Below are 18,273 nucleotides of genomic sequence, written 5' to 3'. Positions count from 1 at the left end.
GGATGAGCTAGAGTTGTCGTGGCAACGCAGAAATTGCCCTAACTTTGTTAGAATGCGCTGTCGATCTTGTTTTAGGCTTTGGTCGTGAACTGGCATTTAGCGCGACGAGGTCCAGTTGGCACCTCTCTATCTTTCTCGATGCTCACTCTCTAGCCATGCTCGTTCGTCGGACGAGAAGCCCTTAGTGGCTACTAGAATCTTGAACTCTTGTTTTAATCTCAACCAGGCTCTAAGCGGTTGGTTTTGACGCTTTAAATTCATGCTTAGCACGTGTCTGGCCGTTCGGCCGAGAGTGCATGGTCACCGCGTTCGGTGTGCACCGTGGCTGCCTTTGGACACATGCATGCATGGGTAGGCTGATGGTGGCCACCCTCAGCCTGGCTACAACGTGGTCGTGGCTTGGCCACCTTCAGCTGCGACGCCTGCTGCTGGCCAATTGCCTCGGCAATCGCCCCACGGCCACCGTTGCCGCCCTGCTGCGTGGCTACACCACCCGCTGTCCTCCTTGTCTCGAGCCACGCCGCTGCTCATGGCGTTGTCCCATGCCATCCAACTCACCCGGCTGCTGTAGCATTTGTACCCAGCCACACAACCCACCTACCAAGCCCTAGCTTGACGTCATACGTAGTCTACTACATTGCAATGCCGTGCTACTGTGTGCGCATGGCCGCATGTGGGCACACCTTTGATGGCTCCGTCCAAGCGCTAACCGATGCGCCACCTATCCCTCACTCGTTCGGTCATATCTCCGTGTTGTCATGGCCAGGCCACCTCTGCCGAGGCCGCTTCCTGTGATGTGGCGGTGGCAGTGCACCACTCTCCCTTCCCCTTTCTTAATCACCATCCCAAGGCTTCTTAGTCCAATTCCTTGCATCAGTGAGTAGCAGAGGAAATTAGCTAGGTGTCCTATTCACATCGAGTCTAGTCATTGTCTGTCATGGTCGAATTTGGTTTCTCCTCGTCGTCGGTCAGGTGCGCTGCTGAACCAATAGGTCGGGAGGTAAGGCATGTAGGAGTGGCAGCAGTTCAAATGCTCGTAACCCTGAGCTCACCTTGACTCCCTCCATCTGGTGCTCATGCTACTTTGTCTAGGATGCTCGAAGACGATGTGGTGATGCGTCGGTGCCGCGCTCAGAGCGCCACCACGCGCTTCGGGCACGCGTGGCTAGATCACCTCGGCACTCCCCGGTTTCAACCATCATCGCAGCACGGTCCTTGGTGAGATTCTGATGCTTCCCCACCGTCTCTACCCCTCTGTTAGTGCTCTAGGTCGTCAAAACAGTCATGTCGCTGCTGTGGATAGCCGCTCACCGCTGTAGCTCGTGCTAGTGGGTCTTTAGCCTCTAACTGCCACCCATCCTTGCGTGTTTAGCCGTAGATGGTGACCGACCCGCTAAATGGGTCCGCGCAGGACTCTGGTGGCCGGCATGGACACCCAATGTCACTGCTCGTCGCGCTGCCATGTACGGGATGACCAGGGGTGCGCGTGGGGAAATTTGGAAAAATCTAGGGGGTTAAGTGAATTCGTCACAGAAAGGAAGAAATGGTATTAGGACCTAGTCGTGGTTTGGGAAAAGTTCAAGGGCTCATTTGCTAAAGTGCTAGTGCGGGCTCCCCGCCATGGGCCATCTCGCGTGTGGGCTGCGTCCCACGCTAGACCACCGGGTCTGCTGGGCTGAATGTTTGCCACCGACCCTTTTTGTTTTCTAAAGCATTTTCTAATCTAGGGGTAAACTTGTAAATTCAATATAAAATTGTGTAGTTAACTGAAAATTGTGAAACCAATTTGGTTAGGTTCCTAAAATCATGATCTATCTGCTAGTATATTTTGTTCACATAGTTTTATAATATTTTCAGGAGCTATCTAATTAATTTGAGAAGCTTAAATTTGTAAGATATAAACTTGTAGGATTTTTTGTGATAAATTGGTTATAGTGTTGGCTCTGAAACTTTCACAGTTAATTCCTCACATTATTAGGTGATCACTGTAATTTTTTTAGCCCCATAATAATTAGTTTGCTAAGGTAGCTAAATGAGCCCTAGTTCAAAAATATATATATTTAATCCATAAAATGTCAAAACGCCTTTGGGAATGTAGGACTAAAACATTTTTCTGGAGACAAAGCCTTACTTGACGACATGGATATGTAAACTAGTACGTTAGTCATTAAAGCTAGCTCGTTAGCTTGTAGAGCGTAATCGTATTTTAGAGTTGCAGTTGCCGTTGATTATTTACATCTCTACGTTGCATCCACGAATATCATAATAGGGACAATGATGGATCATGGAGTCGACCGAAGTAGCAGAAAAGATGGTGCCCTGATGATCATGTCACCATGATGAAATGCTAACTTTTGGTTATATCTTACCCAGGCAAGCCCCGGTGCATAACCCCTATTATTCCGCACTTTATTTTATGCTTGTGCATTAAGTTTTAAGGAGTTGAATGAAACCACTTGCATATATATCCTGATCCTATGAGTCCTACTAGTATGTCAGGATCGTGTAGATTGCTCTGTTATAGGACCCGTTAGAAGTTGAGTGATTACCTGTCACTCGCGAGAGATAGGAAAGATATTATTGTTGTTATTATATTACTATCACATGGAATATATATGAATGATAATTGGAGACCGGGCGGAATGGTACTTGGATCTGGACTTGGTTAGGCATTAGAGTGAGGCTCGGATTGCACTTGTTTCGCCAGTGTCGATTGAGGACCATCCGATGTTGTGGATGGTAGTCAGGCCACAGACTTATTATCCTAAGCACATACTTGCTTATGGGAGCGGCAAGGCTCATTATGCTCTTGTTGTGGGTTTTGGCTCTTTCCAGACCAACTAATTGGAGGCGGGGAAAGGTGGAGATCTAAGCACCATATTGAGACCGGGGCTCAAGTGTGGGGGCTTGGAGTCTAAGTTTGGACGGGGACCTAGACCCCATGATAGGAGTGGAATGGGTTGGTCTTGTTTGTGCATAGGGTATAAACAGGGCATGTGTGTCGGGGTACCTAGCTGGGATACATTGATTCATGAATCATCATTTCTGTGAGACAGTACGACTTGGCTATGGTCTAGCACCGTAGTAAGAACTAGAACTTGAAAGGTGATAAAATGGTTCTGATTGCTTACCACCTGCTTGAAAGTAGCATAGGTGCTTACATAGAATGGTTAGTTACTGGACTAATGATGACTGCTAATAAAATTGAATATAAGGGCGCACGTTTAGTAATGCTTCCACAGATGCAATAACCCACAAGCCAAATAAGCCTTGTATATCCTTGGAGTCTTTTATTTTCCTCCTGTTGAGTAAGTCTTGCTGAGTATAATCGAGTATTCAGGGTTTTATTCCCCCTATTGCAGGTGATCGGAGGATACCTAGAGCGGACTCTTGTGTGTGGAAACCTCCAAGTAGGCTCAGAGAGGATTCCTTTCATGCTACGACCATAGTGTTTATTTATAACCCTCACTAAAGGTTTTTATAAGAAAAGATGTAAAATCTGCTAGCATCTCTCGTATATAAATATCCACTATGTTAATACTCCACCATGTCATTAAATTAATCTTTGTTTCCTCTGTAACTCTGATAACATTGTTATATTCTGTTGTTGTAATCAATTGAGGTAATATTTTGTTACTATAATAAAGTGATGTAAGAAATGGCTTAAGAATGTTGTAAGCTTTATTCTCTCATTTATGATCCTGATGGAAAAATGTGGATTTTCAAGTTCTCCCTTGGGGTGTGTTCGATGGAACAGCACGATTTAGTGCACTCTCTTGGGTACTTAGTGTCTAATGGAAGACAAGTACTCTTGGGGGGCATTAGATTAGGCGGCTCTACCACAACAGCTACCTTGGAGGGCTTGACTCCATGGAAGAGATTCTTGGTATGAATATCAATATGAGTTCTTCCAAAGTCTTGCCTTCACTTTATTATTATAGTCATACTTATGAACTAGAGTATAGTCTTTATATTATGATCTTGACATATGAACTAGTATATAGTTTCTATGTTGAGAGATTAGCATACGTGACTTTATGCTTAATTATTCATAAACTCACATGACTAGAATTAGAGCTAAGTTGAGGTGATGGTTCATCGTGCCTTCGGGTGTGCCCAACTCTTTTACTTGTCGATCCATAGGGTCGAAGTCCTGGGGGGATTTGGATAGTTTCTGTGTACACAGGCATTGTGCTCGGGTATGGAGAGATAGGTGAATGCATTGTCCTTCTCCACGGTTGAGGGGTAGGCGGCAGGTGGTGATAGCCCTGTCTATCCCTTGTATTCATCCACATTCGTTTAGAGTGTAGGAGTCTAAATTGTCACATGAGGTTGTTGGCAGACCAGTACTCGGTGGCCTCCAGACCTGTTTCACACTTAGCACTAAAACTATGTGACTTGTATGATTATCAACTAATCTTTGCATGACTATATTAGACCATGCCTGCTCTACTTAGGATTATTATTTTATTCTTTATTTCTATTTTATCCTTGAGGAATGCCCAAGTGTGTGTCCACTATCATGAGATTATCATATTTACCGTTGCTATAAGCAATTGGTTCACTTTGTAAGTATATTATTGAGTACATATCCATACTAGACTCTTAATCAATAATGCCTTCCTTTGGAAAAATATAAATAATGATACCTTGAATACTTCTGGGTGAAATATTACAATGATAGCTCTGTGTGCTTGCGGATAAATATCTAAAATTGTTAAGGAACTATCAAGGCTTTACCTGTGACATTGCTAAATATTAGTAATGTTGCTAAGTATTGCCAACACACATTTTTGGTGCCTTTACCGGGGATGCATTATATCTCCATACTTGGTGTTGATACTCCTTAACGACTAGTGGAGGAATTCCACAAGCGCATAGAACTATCATGTAGCACTTCACTCGGTGAGTACTGAGTGTCGAATTTATATTTTTCCCACGGGAAAGCAGAAGGCTAGAATTTATATTTGTTGTTAGGATTGCTATGGTAAAACCTAAGTGTATCCTAGGTATGTGAACGATAGTGGAAGTTGAATGTGAACTACCTAAACTAAACTACTAAACAAGCTACACTAGAGATAGCTAAGTGGGAGAGCGAGCGATTTATCTTTCAGTAACTAAGGGTAAACAAATGACTAGGAGAAATGCGCTAGTACTTTGGGGCATAGCCTGCCTACCAACTAGGAGAGTTAAATAGACAAGGTCTACCATGAGCCCAATGATTTAATAACTAGACCTATCATGGTAGAATACAGAGGAAGGACAAGGTTGTCACCACTTGCCACCTACCATAATCTATCTGGAGACCTAGCCATATCCACAGGTAATCTATAGCCTAAGCACTACGCTTAATCTATAAACTTACTACTTCAATCCGAGCTCTGATGAAATGAGAACAAAGCACCCTAACCAGACGTTGGAACCAATACTAATGAATGCTACTAATTAAGAGATAACCTATGCAACTAATGCCAAACAATAAGCACCTAAGCTCACTAATGATGAACCATAATGAACTAGTACTTAAGTAAAGCAAAGCAATAATACTAAAATAAAGTAATAGAATAAGGTACTAAATAAAGTAAATGCTAAATGAAAGAATTACAAAAGAGCTATACCAGACCCAGAAGACTCTTCTAGACTTCAAGAGAAGCTCTGCTCTTCCTCTACTCCACTACTAGACTACTACTCTATAGCTAATGCTAAGCTAGAAAGATAAGAGAAGCTTGGAGAGCTTAGAATTGAATGGGACACTTCTCCACCGAGCTCCACACCCCCTATTTATAGTGAAGAGTGAGGGGCTACTTGTAGGCAGCAGGAGGTTGGTTTGGTGCCTTGGGGTGCCGGGCGGTGCTTGGGGGCCCGGCCAGCCCTCCTTTCAACCGTCCCTTGATCCAACGGTGTTGGTTGGCTCCCAATGGCGGTTACTAAGACAACACATGTGGAGATTTGGACAGAAGGTCTGTTGGTAAATCGGATGGAGGCTCCCATGTGTATGACCATGGGCCCCATGGATCCACCATCATCAAATCATGGCCATTGGTTGAAACCAACTTGAATCAATGCTTGTCATTTCTTCTAGAGTAGCTCCCATGGATCAGTGATGTGGCAGGGGCCAGGGTGGCATCAAGCGGCGCCCTTGTGGGCCAAGCGGTGTGGCTTGTGGGCCCCGAGCCCACCTGCCACGTCCACTTGACTCCCAAGTCCATATTTGTCACCAATTTGGCCTATTTTTGCTTAAATTTCCTGCATACAAATATTTCTACAAGCACAAGTGGAACTAGGTGAATTGTAAACAAAATTCAACACATGTGATGATGATTTACCTCACTTTGTCATGCTTTTGGGTGGAATGTTGATGGTCAAAACAAGTGTTAGTGATCGTCAACACTAGGTAAATGCGTTAAGAAATGTCAACAATGTGCTACATCATTCTTTAGATTCCATAATCTTTGTACCTCGGCAGATCGAGATACAGATCTGCATCCCTCGACCCCCGAAGGTAGCAAGATTATTGTAGCGCCTCAGATCTATCGCTTTGTATGTGCAAAGCACCGTATGATATAGATCTATTATCACGTAGACCTCAATCAAAAATATGTAAATAAGTACTACCCAAGTATTTGGGTCGATGCTTCATAGCGGAGTCTCATCGGCTCAAAATAGCTGGCACCTAGAGTATCGCCTTTAGAACAAAAAATAACAATAAAAGACAGGATCAAAAGTGACATTCAAATAGTAGATTCTTTACTTATAAGACCCTAGATAAATTCTATGGTCCTGAGAAAACATTGTTTACAACATCTTCTACATGGATGATCACTGTGATAGCCTCGGCAGCATCAGTGAAGTCTCCAACAAGTCCTCTTAATCTTCTAGCCGATCAGTGTCTAGAAAACCAGGTTCTAGGTGATGGACCTCGTGCCCTAAACGCAGTTGTGCTGCAGCCAGAGCGACACCGGCACCATAGTGGACGCCATGAGTTGCCACTTCTCTGCCATGAACTGGGATATCCTGCAGGCGATCTTGAAGAGAAACTCCCCTAGCGTTGATTGCTGCAACTGTGCCATGTGTTGCCTGTTGGAGGATCTCGTGGCGATTCTCTAGGTCAATCTCTCGGCGACGAACTTCCTCGATCTCGCAATGAGAAGCAGCCAGTTTTTCCTCAAGATCTAATGAAAATAGAGGGTTATCAGATAAAGTTGTGAATATAAAAGGAAAGACACTTCAAAGAAATTTTACCAGCTACCCTAGCATGAGCTTCATTAGCCCCCATCTGAGCAATATTGGTCTCTTCTTCAGATGTAGAGAGGGCTATTTTAATGGCATCGAGACATAGCTCAAGCCAACCTACCTCACATGTCGCTTTAGAATACAGGTTTATGGCCTCCCTCCTTTCATGGATAAGATTCTGGACGTCTAGACCATCATATGACTAAGAGAATGAAGATGAAGATGAAGATACCATGGACCCAGCAAGATGCACAATCGATTGTTGTCCAACCTCTGCTGGAGATGGCCGAGAATTTTGGAACAAAAGTATATTTTATTCCAATATTTGGGGGTATGTGTTCACACCAAAATTTGAGAAGATGCATAGGTGAAAGGTCCTAAATGGCTTGAGGGGGGTGAATAGCCTATAAAAATTCTCTACTAATACACTAGAGCGAGTGGTTAGTACACTAAATGGCGTAATGCAATTTTGCTCTAGCTCTACAAAAGTTGCAAGCCACCTACACTGCAATTCTAGTTCTTTATGATCTCTAGGCACACACAAGAGCTAACTCACTACTTTCTTACTCTAGTTGAGCTAGCAAACAACTAATAAGAGGCTAAACAAGCTACTCAACTAAACTAGCAAGAGAGCTACTCTACTCAACTACAAGTAGGAAACAATGTAATTCAAGAGAGATGAGTAGGATGATTATACCGCTCGTGGCAAGAGACAATCAATCACAATATAAACACCAAGAGATGCCACCAAGATTTATCCCGAGGTTCACTTGCTTGTCGGCAAGCTACGTCCCCATTATGTCGACCGTTCACTTGGTGGTTCACAAGGTAATTGGCACCATGCCAAGCCCTCACTAGGGCGCCACAAGAACCTACTCAAAGTGAGTAACTCAATGACATGAGCAATCCACTAGAGTACCTTTTCGCTCTCTGCCAGAAAAAGGTCAAGAACCCCTCACAAATCACCACCAGAATGGCCACGAACAATCACCAACTTATGCCAATCACCGAGAGCTACCACTAGATGCAATCACTCAAGCAAATGCACTAGGAATCACTCCCAATCTCACTATGATGATGAATCAAGGATGGTGATGAGTGGGAGGTGTTTGCTTAGGCTCACAAGGATGTATCACTGATGAAAATGTGCAAGATAGTGAGCCCAAGGCGTACCCCATCTATTTATAGAGCCCAAAGGCTCAGAGAGCCGTTGGGCTGTGCAGGCATGACCAGACGTGCCGACCGAACTCGCCCCCAACATCCGGTCACTAGCGTCCGATCGCCTGATGGCTGCCACATGGCCATCCATTAAATGTCGTGCATTGATCTCTAACGGTCACCTGACAATATACTCAATGGTTAAGTCATGACTGAACTCATCGCTCAAGTGACTGGACTCACAGACACTGCGCATTCGGTCGAGTCTAGAAACAACACAAAGAGTTTTTTGGGCGACCGAACGCATCCTGTCATATGTGACCGGACTCGTCGGTGCATCCGGTCCTCTTTGCTTCTCTACGTGCGAGTCTCAATGCCTTGAGCAGACGCGTGAACAGCGTTCACCCAACGTCCGGTCATGTGACTCCTCTAGGGTCTGATCAACCGTCCCGAGCTGTGCCCTCTCTATCATGAATGATCGGACACCATGCCTAGGTCTGGTCTAGCATCTGGTCAGGACTTGGCCCTCTCGGCCATAGCTCGCACGCTGACCGGATGCAGCCTGTTAGGGTCTAGTCACTGACCTTTGCCTCCTTTTATTTTTCTATCTCCTCAAACGATTCACCCTTGCTTCCAACTTGCTAACCACAACGTGTATAACTCATGTGCCCATGTTTTAGCATTTTTTCAAGCATTTTCAAGGGATAATTGTTGGCACACTAGGTTCCTAAATGCATATGCATGAATCACTTCGCCTAGTGGCACTCGATAACTACTTAGCCAAAGATTTCCCCTCTTTATAGTACGGCTATCGATCCTAAACACGCTCACACCTCTCTATGGTGTCTTGAGTGCCAACAAAAACCTATTTGATACCTTTGCCTTGATCAACACTTAGTTTTTGTTTTTCTCTTTCTTCTTTTCCAAGTTGGAGCACTTGATCATCTTGTTTGGTCACCACCATCACCATGGCCATCATTTAGCTCCACCACTTGGTGTGTAAAGCCCTATCTCAATTACAATACTTAATGACAAGGGTTAGTACACTAGGTTTTATCAATTATCCAAAACTAAACTAGGGCTTTCAACAGGAAGCCCAAAACTCAGGGAAACATGCGTGGGTGTTAAATGTCGTTCCAACTTCCAACACCGTCCCCACCACTTATTATACCAGGAACTGTCGTATACCTTGTCTTCCCTGATGCATGCTCCTTAGATCACGCATCTTAATTGCACTGAGTCTGGGCGCATCTTCAAGGTTGGTGTATTTAAGTGCATGAGTGTTGAATGTCCCAACTTCCAACACCATCCCCACCAATTATTATGCCGGGAACCATCGTATACCTCGTCTTCCCTAATGCATGCTCCCTAGATCATGCATCTTAACTACACTAAGTCTAGGTGCATCTTCAAGGTTGGCCTATTTAAGCCGGGTCTAGGTGCACTGAGTCTCTCACCCCTCCCCTCCCCTCCCTCCAAATCCCTTAGCATTAGACTGAGTGAGAGAGCGGCAACTCCTTTCATCCACCATGGTTCATGGCGTACTTCGGTGGCTCCGCCGTTACTGGGAGAAGGCTTTTAAGATCGGGTTCTACAGTGGCCTATGGGTGGCTATTCATCTTGGTTGTTAGAGGAAGTTCCACAAAGAGATGTGGAAGAACAATACCATCTTCAGTGGCCTAGGTCACTGGTGACACGGCGGCTAGGCTCGTTGATGGTCAGCGTGCAGGAGACTTCCAGGTCAGAATATCTATGGGAAATCATGGAGGGCAAAGGTGCCATGCTGTTGTCGGGAAACCTTTTGAGCCCATAGTTCTCGACCTAGGATCTCTCAACGTTGTGCCATGCGTTCCTCCCCAACGATGAAGAAGACGGAGCGGGCAAGGCTCCTCATCCTCTCGGATGTTAGAGGAAGTTCCACGAGGTGGTTCTTCCCTAGGCTTCTTCTAGGTGTCGTCCCTACTCATGGCGAAGATCTGGAGGCGTGGTGAAGGTTTAGTTATGCCTTCATCCAGCTTCTACGCTTCATGAGATGCCCATCGTTAAGTGCAGGGATAAACCTACGCTCATCGCTAAAATTTGGCTTATGCTGATGCTTATGTTGATTTGTTGTGTGAGAAAAACACTGTTCATTCGATGAAAAGTACTGCTGATGTAGTGTTGAAGAACAAGGCCAAGGTTTTTGTCATCATAACTATAATTGCTGACAGATCCTTGTTATTGTACGCCTGGTGAATGAAAAGTGTAATAGAGTTAATCAAAAAAGAATGTTTTTTATTGATTTTGGACATTGTTACCTCACTGAGATGCTGGTGGAGTGTTGCTTTGTATGTGCAAACCACCATGGTACGGCTTTGTTATCGCATCCATTGTTATTGTAGAGATAACTACCTTTATTATGCAACATAAGCTAACAAACTTTGTCATGTTAGCGTCCATTGTTATTGTAGTAAAAAGTACATTGTGTGTTTAGTAAGCTATTAAGGCCCAGCTGAAGTAGTATCACCGTCGGATATAAGCGTCATTGAAAAATTGTATCACCGCCGCTATTCGCTGTTAGGTGCTAGCATCTTCTTACTGTAACCTGCAAAAATAATGTTCATAATATTTTGTTCCTTTCAAACATTCAATTTCCGTATGACATGACCATTGTTAGGTGCTACGTACCATCTTCTTTAAGACCCAATCACCACCACCAGTAGCCTTCACCATCGATATCATCAAAATTTGCAAGCCAGCGTGAGACTCCCATGCGTTTTTAGAAATTTTGGCAGAAATTTATGTTCCCGCAAGTCCTACTTTGTAGTTAGCTTACAAAGACCGCTACCCACCTAGCCGCCACCCTGTCCGTCTCCTCCTCAAATGTTGCTATTCCTCACCTACTCATCAACATGCAAGCCGCCACTCACCGTCGACAAGCTAGTGCTCCACGCTGATATGCCTCATCGGCACGCCCGCACAGATCCAACGGTGACCAGGCTAGTACTCATCACCACCATGGTCGCTCGAGCTCACTGTCGCAAGATCCAAAGGCAAGGGCAATGCTTTCTCGCACTTCCCTTATCCATGTTTCTTGGCTTTTTATTCCCCTCTTATCTTATCTGAGTATGAATCAAGCTTCAATCTAATCATTAAGGAGCTCATGAGCACATCCTTGTAGGCGCTCCTACTCTGATTCAGGCGACAGGGCCACCGCTTCCATCGCCGGCCCCGCTCCACCAGATCCTAGTCAAGATGGAGGAGGAGGTCACCAACAAGAGGAACGAAGTAGACATCCTCATAAACGATGTCTTGGTCCTTATCCTCCACCGCCTCACTGCTTGCACCTTGTGTAGCTACAAGTGTGTGCGTCGCTCCTGGTATCGCCTCATCTCCAAATCCAAGTACCGTGCGGAGCTGCCCCAGTTTGTCGCCGAATTCATGTATGGCAACTGGAAAGGCAAACGCTGATTCGCCAGCTTCGCCGGTGAATACCCCTCCTTTTCCTTCTTGCCCTTTGCCATTCAGGATTTAGTAATCTTAGATTGCTACAGAGGCCTCTTCCTCTACTGGAGCATTGGGCTTCGCTATGTTGTCTACAATCCAATGACTAGCAAATCAGTGGTACTACCACGTAGCAACCTTTGTTATGGTTCAGCTCATTTGGGGTTCGATCCCACAATCTCCTCGCACTTCCATGTGGTAGAACTATGGGTAAGGTCGCCTAGGCTGTTAGTTGTCAGCATCTACTCATCCAAAACTAGAATATGAATGTGTAAAGAATTTGAATGGGGAGAGAATATTCTAGTATGCAAATTTTTAGGAACTGTGTTTCTTAATGGTTTTATGCACATGTTGGAGGTGCCCCGGATAGTTGTTGTTGATATGGAGGGAAAGACATGGAGGAAAATTCTTAGGCCACCAGGTCTTGCAATGTCCATCCATGGAGATCAGGGTCAATTGTGTCTATGTATTACTAGTATTTTCAATATGTCTGACCTTTCAATCTAGATCCTTGAAGACTACGGTACTAGTAAATGGATATTGAAGCATACGGTGAACACGCTGCAGCTATTTGGACTGAACAATATTCGACTCGGTTTCGAGGCTGCCAATGCGGACTACAAAGTTATTGCAGTTCACCTAGAATGGAATTTGATTTTCCTTGTTGGGGAGGACAGAACACTGATGGCATATGACATGAGCCGCAGAAAAATTCATGTCCTCCCTACTCGGGTCATCCGCTATCCTAGAAGTACCTGGAGTATTTATTTGCACGAACCTCACTATCTGCATTATGTTCCCTTATTCACGAAGTCATTAGCAGAGTAGTAAAGATGCATATGTTGTATTTTTTTGTGAGGACATGTCTTTGTTCAGGTAGGGAGTTGTTTTTAGTCTATATATAGTCCAATTTTGGCTTGGTAACTAAACCAATGGTACGTTGAATATTATTAATTCTGCTGCTTTGCATTATGTAGGTTTTGGAGTATCAATGCTTTTGAACGATTTTCTTGCAATGGCTATGGGAGGAAGAAGAGGGGTTCCATGGTGCATTGGCTGCCAAGCTGATCATGGAGTGCCAATCTAAAGGAGTGGAGCACATCTACCTCATTTTAGTTATGTAAGTCTGTAGGAAGCAGAACCTTTATTATGCTATCTATATACCGCTTGTGTTAATTCATCTGACACAGTTGTTATGTTATTATCGAGTATTGTTATTATAACAAGTACTCTTTGTTGTGGACATGATGAATGATGTGTAATGATTATATCTGTATGGTGTGTGTTCAATAAGTTATTAAGGCCTAGATGAATGTTGTTTTGTCATCACAGCCGCACCACTCGCCGTTGGTGAAACAGACGGCCATCACCATCGCTATTCGTCTGATGCGGCAGGGTCAATAGTGTATCACCATCGAATCGTTTTGTAACCCGACACCGACTAAAGGATCATCACGGGCAGATCGTACTGCAATGCGACGGTGACCATGCCCTATGACCAGACGGTTTATACGCTGAAGCGACGATGATGTTCGCCTCGACACAGGCGGGTCGTGCTCCAATGCGATGAAAACAATGACCTGATCACAGATGGATCATAAGCCAACACAGCGGTGTTAGTGTACACCCACACAGGCGGGTCGTGGTCCAATATGATGGAAACAAGGACCTGATCACGGATGGATCATAAGCTAATACGGTAGTGTTAGTGTATACCCACAGCTGGGTCGTGCTCCAATGCCACGGAAGTAAGGAGCTTTTCACGGACAGATCATAAGCCAATACGACGGTGTTAGCGTACACCGCAGACAATCTCAGATAGCGACGGTGAGGCTATGATCATCAGTGCCGACAGCTTACTGCCGAGGCCAAAATTGGACTGCGATGGAGTTACGACGTGGATGTGAAAGGTATGAGTGTAGTAGTGAACTATGTTCCTCTGAGAACAACCGCAATGGCACTACAAGGAACCTGTTAATCCATGACGAAAAAATTATGTCACGGTGACCAAAAACCATCACTATGCAGCATCTGTGATGGTTTCAGAGATCGTCATGGATTGACCCTGTGACGGTTTCCCAAAAACCATCACAGATCAATGTAATCGGTGACAGTTTTGAACCGTTACGATAGAGCCCGAAGCCTAGTTAGCTCAGCCGTCAATTTCCTATGACGAAAAATAACCGTCATGGATTAATTACCCATCATCATGGATGCTTACATGGACACTACCTCAGCCCATTTATTAACATAACAAAATCTAAGATGGGCCAATTTTATCATGTTTTCAGCCCATTTTCAATCGGATTTCATCCCATTTTCAATCTGGTTTCAACCCATTTACATCTTGTTCAGCCCATTTTTCAATTTATCTTTTTCAGCTAATTATTATAGCTCATACAACATACAACCCATTATTATAGCACATGCAACAAACATTTAGCCCATATAGACAAACAGTTCATTTCCATTTACATAACCTAATCCAGCAGCACATAAGATCTTAGGTTTATATAACATCACATAAGATGAGAACGAGATCTGAAGCACCATATCGTGCAATCCACCATGGCACATCAGCGCATAAATATTCTGGAAACAAATTACAACCTTCACATCTCATACAACATAACTAAAACCTGTCCAAAAGCACATCACAGTACCCAGCAGCCACACTCCAGCATCAAAGTTTGCATATGTTTGGGCCCAGCAACCTGACAGTACAGTAGCATATGTTAGATTCCTTTTTTCCCTGTGCTCTAATGGCAATCAAGAATTACAGTATGTGGTCAGCAGCCTGACAATACAGTAGCATATGTTTGGTTTACAAGCAGTGTAGCTGTAGCAGATTTCTTTGCTTATTTATAAACATAAAACGTGGCAAGAAAAATTATAGTTGCACCCTTGCATGCATTGCTAAAACAAAAGTCTGCTGCTTACCTGTTGAAATATTGTTGTAGTTGATAACTGAACTGCACTGCTGCACGCCTACTTTGTTGCCACACTCTGAGCTGCTGTTGTAGGAATCAATCCTGCACACAAGAATTTGCCGAAGTAATGCATGCATGGGCTAACTGAATATAAGCTGTTCCTAGGACTAAATCATCCAACACACGAGAATAGGTAACTGCTGGTGCTGCTGGGTGCTGGCCAACACAGAGAAAAACTGGGACTACAAGTTCAGTTGCGAAGACCAAAGCTGAATAAATGAGCTCTCGTAAAAGCAACTTGACTGAGCCCGCTGATGTTTTTTCTCTTGAAGTCTGGTCTGTAAGATAGGAGAGGGTGGTGAGGTCTAAATTCTGGATGTTGTGCTGAGTCTGTGAGATACGCTTTCAGTGTAAGCTGGTTTCCATAGCAGCAAACTCTGGCTTTCAATATAAGCTGGGCCAAAGTGCCTATGGTCTAAAAATAAAAGCAACTTGATTAGACAAACATTTAGCTAATGCAAGGAACCGAGCAAGCAAAAGGTGATTAAATGATCAACTATCTATCTTGAAAGGGACTTGTCACCAATCTATGAAATTACAAAGGCCAAGATTCTGCACTTACTCTAAAGCCAAAGTCAATCTGCTTACCTGCTGGCACTGTCGATCTGCTTACTCTTGGGGGCAGTAGGAATGAGCTGAAACAGAAACACGAAGATGGGCTGAGCAATAGCAGGAACATGACAGCCTGCACAGCAGAAGCAAGTGGCTGTTGAGCACACAGAGAAAGAGGGAGATTGGTAGGAATAATCTTGCTAATAAACAACACATAATAAAGCATTAGGTTAACTTTATTCAGTTTTTTTTTCAGTGCATTCATTTTGCTGTATTAATATACACAGGCAAACTAGTAAAATAAGTTGTTTTGGAAGACCTGAGCTTAACACATCTACAAAACAGGTCAAGTGCCTTTGGATCGAACACCCTCAAGCATATCCTTATTGTTTTCAGTTGTAACAAAAAAAAAAGAAAATAGGCAAAGTACAGTTACTTGATTAAACTTATTTCAACAAAACTAGCTGAAATGAAACCCGCTGATCTGCCTTGCATTACACAGATTAACGGTATTTGGCTAAACACTACAAGATGTCAAAGGATGTGGGATGCGGGATAAGGGGGGCTAAAACAACAGAGATGTTGATTTGCACGAAGATTTAACGGTGAAATCAAGCTTTTGCTACAGTAATTAGCATTGAAATCAAGAAATTAGGGGGGGCTGGAGCCCCCCCAGCCCCCCCTTTGGATCCGCCACAAACCTACGAGCTCTGTTCTGACCTAAAAGAAACCTACAGTGAAAAATACACTTCGAAAGATCCAGGACTTTAGAGCTAAGAGGAGCTTACAAACTCCTTTCTGATGGGGCTCGTCAGGGTCAATTCCCGAACACCTTAGAAAAACTGCAAAATTCCGGCAAAAAGAGATAATCAGAAAAAAAAACTAAGCTTGTGCAACGAGAAGCACGGAAGGTGCAGTGCCTGCGAGGAGGGAGGTGGCGGCCTGCGCCACGGCGAGGAAAGCGCGCGCCCGGAGCAGGGACGGGAACTCGGCCACGGCGTCGAGGTCCGCCACCGCCGCCACGAGCGTCTCCTCAGCAGCCGAGACCACAGCACTTGACCCACTCTCGTCCTCCAGGTCTCGCCGCAGACGTACCTATCCTCCTTGTCGATGCGGCCTCCGCGATGCGGCGCTCCCCTTCCTCGCGTGCGGCGGCAGTGGCGCGGCTAACCGAGGAACCGCGCGCCTCACTCCTCCAGCCGGCGGCGGCCGGGAGGGCCCGCACGTTGCGCCCCTCCAGCGGATCCGCGGGTCCCGGGCCTCGTACCTCGGCGGCCGTGGGCTGGGCCGCCGCCGCAGCTTGCATCGCACCCGGCCAGCTGCGCGCCGCAAGCGCCACACGCCATGAGATCCTAGCGCGCGGCCGTCGTCGCCATGAGAGCCGCCGCCTTTGACGTCGGTCCCGGCGCGCACGGCACAATCAGGCCTACGGATGAAAAGATATTTACCGACCCTAGTCTAGACCGAATTCGTCTCGTCCAAAGGAGTTCATATATGTCCGTATCAAGTCCCGTATCCGTATAATATTCAACTTGTATATTTATGGTGTCGATATTCAATCCTATCATGTTCGGTATGGTCGACACTATCCATGTTCGAATCCAAATTTAGAAGGCATGGTCGATACTATCTATGTTCAGATCTAAATTTGGACAAAAATATAAAAATAAATATAATATCGATGATATCCATATGTATTCTATCAGTTTTTATTCGTACTCAGGCCTCAGGGAGTCAGGAGTGCGGCTGAGAATGGAAGAGGGAGTGAAGAGTGACGGCCTTTAGGTTTTGGTCTATTTTATACGAGTTTATTTTAGTTGGACAAATCTCAGCCTGTCTATTGAGATGAACGGCTATTATCTGTCAGCTATTAGGTTTTTTTCAGGAGTCGGGCTAAATGAACTGCTAAGTGGGTTGCGCTGAGGCACTTTTTGTATTTTTAACACTTTTTTTAACTATTTTTAAAACTAACACGGTTTAAACTTTTTTTTTCAAAACTAACATTTTTGAACGCGGCTAATTCACGCTGTCGCGCCATGCATGGCGGCGCGGCAGGGTGCAGTCAACGGCTGCGACGTCCGCTGACGTGGCAGGTCTAACGCGTCACCCGTCACGCGCGGCGGGCCTGCCGCACCACGCATCACGGCGCAGGGCTGCCGCTGTAAGAAAAATGGACGCTAGGCCCATTTACTTTAGATTTTGGTGTTTGATAACCAACACAACCAAATTGGACTAATGAATTTGCAAGTAATTGTTTTGTAGTTTAATAGGGCGCAAGCGTGACTTGGACGAAGGCGACATGATGATCACACGATCAACACCATAAGCAAGACCCTAGAAGTACAGAAAAAGACCCAAGATATCAATCAAAGTCCAAGCACGAAGATGTGAACCAAACCGGATGCAAGATCACGAAGAAACAGGCTCGGCAGAGGTGATCGGACGCGGTCCTTATAGGGACCGAACGCGTCCGATCAGTTGCTCAGCAAGAGCAGGCGTCAGCAGCTGTGACCGGACGCTGAGCAAAGCAGTGACCGGCCGCACCGATGACACTGTTCTTCGTCACGGTAATATTTTTGGCGTGATCGGACGCCGGCGGGTGATCAACCGGACGCAGGAACTGCAGCGTCCGTTCGAGTCCATAGAGGTTCCAGAGCGGCGCTAGCGCGACCGGACGCGTCCGATCGATAGTGACCGGACTCGGCCTAGAGTCCGATCAACGCGCGTGCTCCAACGGTCGGGACGACCGGACGTGTCCAGTCAGGACGACAGGAGCGTCCGGCCAGTAGCAGAAAGCTAGGTTTCGTCCCCAACGGCTACTTTCTTAGTGGGGCTTATAAATAGACCACCCAACCGG

The 18,273-nt window shown here is 45.2% G+C and overlaps 1 protein-coding gene across 1 annotated transcript; it reads right to left on the bottom strand.

The window, feature by feature from the left end:
* Positions 1 to 14,299: 14,299 nt before the first annotated feature.
* On the bottom strand, positions 14,300 to 16,722 carry LOC136526019 (uncharacterized). Its single transcript, XM_066518814.1, has 6 exons — positions 16,588 to 16,722; positions 16,337 to 16,511; positions 16,205 to 16,258; positions 15,453 to 15,549; positions 14,815 to 14,906; positions 14,300 to 14,588 (listed from the first exon to the last, which is right to left on the bottom strand). The coding sequence occupies exons 1-6, from the start codon at positions 16,720 to 16,722 to the stop codon at positions 14,494 to 14,496; spliced, it is 648 nt and encodes a 215-aa protein (XP_066374911.1). The 3' UTR covers positions 14,300 to 14,493.
* Between the last annotated feature and the right edge of the window lie 1,551 nt (positions 16,723 to 18,273).

The sequence above is a fragment of the Miscanthus floridulus genome, chromosome 19 (assembly GCF_019320115.1).
Source record: "Miscanthus floridulus cultivar M001 chromosome 19, ASM1932011v1, whole genome shotgun sequence".
Lineage (NCBI taxonomy): Eukaryota > Viridiplantae > Streptophyta > Magnoliopsida > Poales > Poaceae > Miscanthus > Miscanthus floridulus.
This window is presented reverse-complemented; position numbering and strand designations above follow the sequence as displayed.

Coding starts and splice junctions, on each gene's coding strand:
- LOC136526019 (XM_066518814.1), bottom strand. CDS start 16,722: ATGCAAGCTGCGGCGGCGGCCCAGCCCACGGCCGCCGAGGTACGAGGC. Junction 16,259..16,336: donor CGCCACCTCCCTCCTCGCAG/GCACTGCACCTT, acceptor GGAATTTTGCAG/TTTTTCTAAGGTGTTCGGGA. Junction 14,907..15,452: donor CAGATCGACAGTGCCAGCAG/GTAAGCAGATTG, acceptor TCTTGTGTGCAG/GATTGATTCCTACAACAGCA.